The following is a 3,425-nucleotide window of genomic DNA, read 5'->3' on the forward strand; positions in this document are numbered from 1 at the left end:
CGGATTTTCCATTTCCCACTCCCTGTTTAATGTTTCCCTGCTCATTTGCTTTCCTGTTTAAAGATCCGGTTTGATCCAAGCCATTCTCAAATTCTTTGCTTGTTGCAATTTTACTTTGCCTTGTTTAATTTCTGCAATTCCAACTCCCAATTCCCTTTACAATTCACGCCATTTACATTTCTCGCATTTTAAGATTTTGCAATTTACATTTCTTGCATTCTAAGTTTCCGCCATTTAATTTCTTGTTCTTTAAGATTCAGCACTTTAACTCTTGTTCTCTTTAATTTCATGCCAATTACCCATTCCCTTTACTTTCTATGCAATTTAAATTCTGCAAATCACAAATCTCTCAACCAAATCTTGATTCGCTTGACTAAATCAACCACTAAACTAAAATTGCTCAATCCTTCAATCCCTGTGGGATCGACCTCACACCCGTGAGTTTTATTACTTGATGCGACCCGGTGCACTTGCCGGTTAGATTGGTGTTATTTCGGGAGAGATTCCTGTCTCCACCAAAAAAAAAACCTCATCAAGTTTTTGGCGCCGTTGCCGGGGATTGATTAGATTGACAATGATTAAGTGAGGTGGTAATTTAGATCAAGCACTTTTTCTTAATTTTTGACTAACCCACTAACTGTTTGAAGATTTGCCTCTACTAGTCTGCTAACCATTTGAAGTTTTGTCTCAACTGATTACACTCAATTTTCAAAAAAAATACCACTGTGTGTTCCGTTTGTTGATTTATGTCACAGAAGAAAAAAAGAGAGGCACGAGGGAAGGCTATCATTGAAGAAGAAATTTCGAAAGAAAAATACCACAACATGAAGCCGCAACTCGTTACACTAATCAAGAACAATTGCTCCTATGGTGGGAATCCATTGGAGGATCCTAAACAGCACATATCTGCTTTTCTGAGAACTTGTGGTGTTGTCAATCTCGAAGGTGTAAATCATGACACCTGGAAGCTCTCGTTATTTCCCTTCTCACTAAGGGATGAAGCTGCACAATGGCTCGAAACTATGCCCCAAGGCAGTATTACTAGTTGGGACGAATTGGTTACCAAATTTCTGACCAAATTCTCCTCATCCCAACAAAACATCAAGATGAAAGAGGGAATTCAGCCATTCATACAAGGAGAGGAAGAATCATTGTTCAAACCATGGGAAAGATACAAGGAAGCAAATGACAAAGAGGGTTTCCGGGCGTTCTATGAAGGATTAACCCCAGAAACAAGGAGAGCAGTGGATTACGTCTTAGATAACCTTTTCAAAGCAACATCAAATGCCCAAGGAACTGCAAAGCTCATTGATAAGAGAGCCAATAACCAACATTCATTTGAAACCCCACAGAATGCAACTTCAGAAAAAGAGATAATGAATCCTGAAGGAATGAAGACAGTCATGAATCAAAGTAAACAGCTGCACAATCAAACTCAGAACCAATTGGAGTCAATATCCAGACAAATTGATTTTCTCCATTCTGCTACAGTGAAGGCACAATTTCCACCATGGAAACCACATTCTTATCTAAGAATTGAATCTCAACATCAGGAACAAAGGGACTTCAACTACAACAACCCCAACTTCCCAATCCTGCAAAAACACCACCTTACCAACAACAACCATTACATACCACCACATCATCCATCCTTCCAACCCCTAACACCCCTCAACCAACCAATTTCACAAGATTCTCAGAGGATCACTAATCTGGAAATCTTAGTAGAAAGAATGATGAAACATCAAGAGATGATAAGCAAAAACCATGAAGCCTCATTCGGAAGAATTGAGAGGCAAATGAAACAGTTAGCTAAGAGCATCACAGAAGTGAGTGAGAAGATGGCTAAAGGAAAAGAATCACTCATCCAGGATGAACATCATCAGGCAAAGTTTCACTTAGGAGGACAAGGGGACAAGGAAAAGGAAGCACAAACTCCGAGCTAAACAAGTACAGAGGATGTCAAGCTAGTGACAATAAAAGAGCGCTTGTTGGGAGGCAACCCAACCAGAGGCAACTATCTTTTCATATCCAATTCAATAAAACTGTTAATTAGTTTTATCTAGACTGCAAGAAGCTAAGTTTGGTGTTGCACACCAAAACAATCTAAGGGAGAATGAAGGATTCTAAGTTTGGTGTTCCACCAAAATCCCATCATAAAACACATTCTCACTTTCTGCCATAAGGCTAGCTTCATGCATTTAGACGAACTAGTTAATTATCTTGCTGTTTTCTAGTTTTTAGTCTATTACCTTAGAAAAAAGAAGAGAGAGTTTCACACATGGTTAATTTGATGCATTGGCAAGGTACTAAGTTTGGTGTTCCCACACCAAAGTAAGTTCAAAAAGCCCACAAATAAATCATGCAAACTAACCACTGTTTTTAAGTGCTTGGGGAACAAGCAACTTTTAATATCATTGCAGAATGTCATACAAGCCTTTGGAGGGATTAAGCATCATCAATCAAAGAAGCAAAAGATGAACATAAAGGCCAGCAATGATGATGATGAGAAGGAAAGCAAGTGAACTCCAACAGGTTGTATTGTTAAGTGATTGTTTTACATCAAATGTTGCTGTGATTGAAAGTTGGATTGTATCCTTAATTGCCCCGTTTGTCTGCATTATACAGTTTTCTTTTTATATTCCTGCCTGCCTGCATAGCATAATCTTCCTTTATAATTCAATAAGCAAGATGGCTGATCATTCACAACATTCTTATCTTCAAGACTTGTTTGCACTCAATTTTCAAGAATGCATCACATGAAAGTTCTTTGAAAAGAAGGATTGAGGAATTAAACAAATTTGAGGTAAGCAAAAGATTAGGAGAAGTGGTGGTTCTAGTTGTATGATTATGTATTGAGGTTGCATGCTTGTGAAAACCTGCATGGGAGCTCATAGGCAGGATATGAAGTTCAAAGAAGTATTGTAGAGATTCTCAAAAATCTATTGATCCAAGAAGCAGCAAACAAAACAAAAAAAAAATTGTAAAAACAAAAAGAACATGGCCCAAGGCTCTGAGCATCAATTACTAGGCAGAAAAAGAAAGAAAGAAACAAAAACTCAAAAGAGTTGCTATCCTAGTAAATGCTTGTGGTTGAAGTGTGTCAAGGAAAGAGGCTTGAGCAAGTAAATCCTTGGGGGTGCTTTAACACCTAATACCTTAAAACCAACTGGTTTAGGAGTGTTGATTGAAAGCTTATCTAAAGAGCCGCCTTGAGACATGACACTTAGAGTCGAGGTCAAAGCACAGAAACTATAAGCTGCTTCAAGGTGATTACATATAAAGAGATCTCCATGATACCATTTGGATGAAAATCCTAAAGACCTACGACTCCCAATATGTAAGGACTAGTGAGCACTGAAGCCCTTGCTTGAGCATATAACTTAGAGTTCACCCCACTGTTACTTAATCACTTCTCTCACTGT

At 38.3% G+C, this 3,425-nt stretch overlaps 1 protein-coding gene across 1 annotated transcript; it reads left to right on the plus strand.

Moving 5' to 3' along the window:
* Window positions 1-824: 824 nt before the first annotated feature.
* LOC130966291 (uncharacterized) lies at window positions 825-1,946 on the plus strand. The gene has a single exon (XM_057891075.1). It carries the CDS (start codon window positions 825-827, stop codon window positions 1,944-1,946), a length of 1,122 nt encoding a protein of 373 aa, XP_057747058.1.
* Window positions 1,947-3,425: the final 1,479 nt, after the last annotated feature.

The sequence above is a fragment of the Arachis stenosperma genome, chromosome 3, assembly GCF_014773155.1.
Source record: "Arachis stenosperma cultivar V10309 chromosome 3, arast.V10309.gnm1.PFL2, whole genome shotgun sequence".
Taxonomy (NCBI): domain Eukaryota; kingdom Viridiplantae; phylum Streptophyta; class Magnoliopsida; order Fabales; family Fabaceae; genus Arachis; species Arachis stenosperma.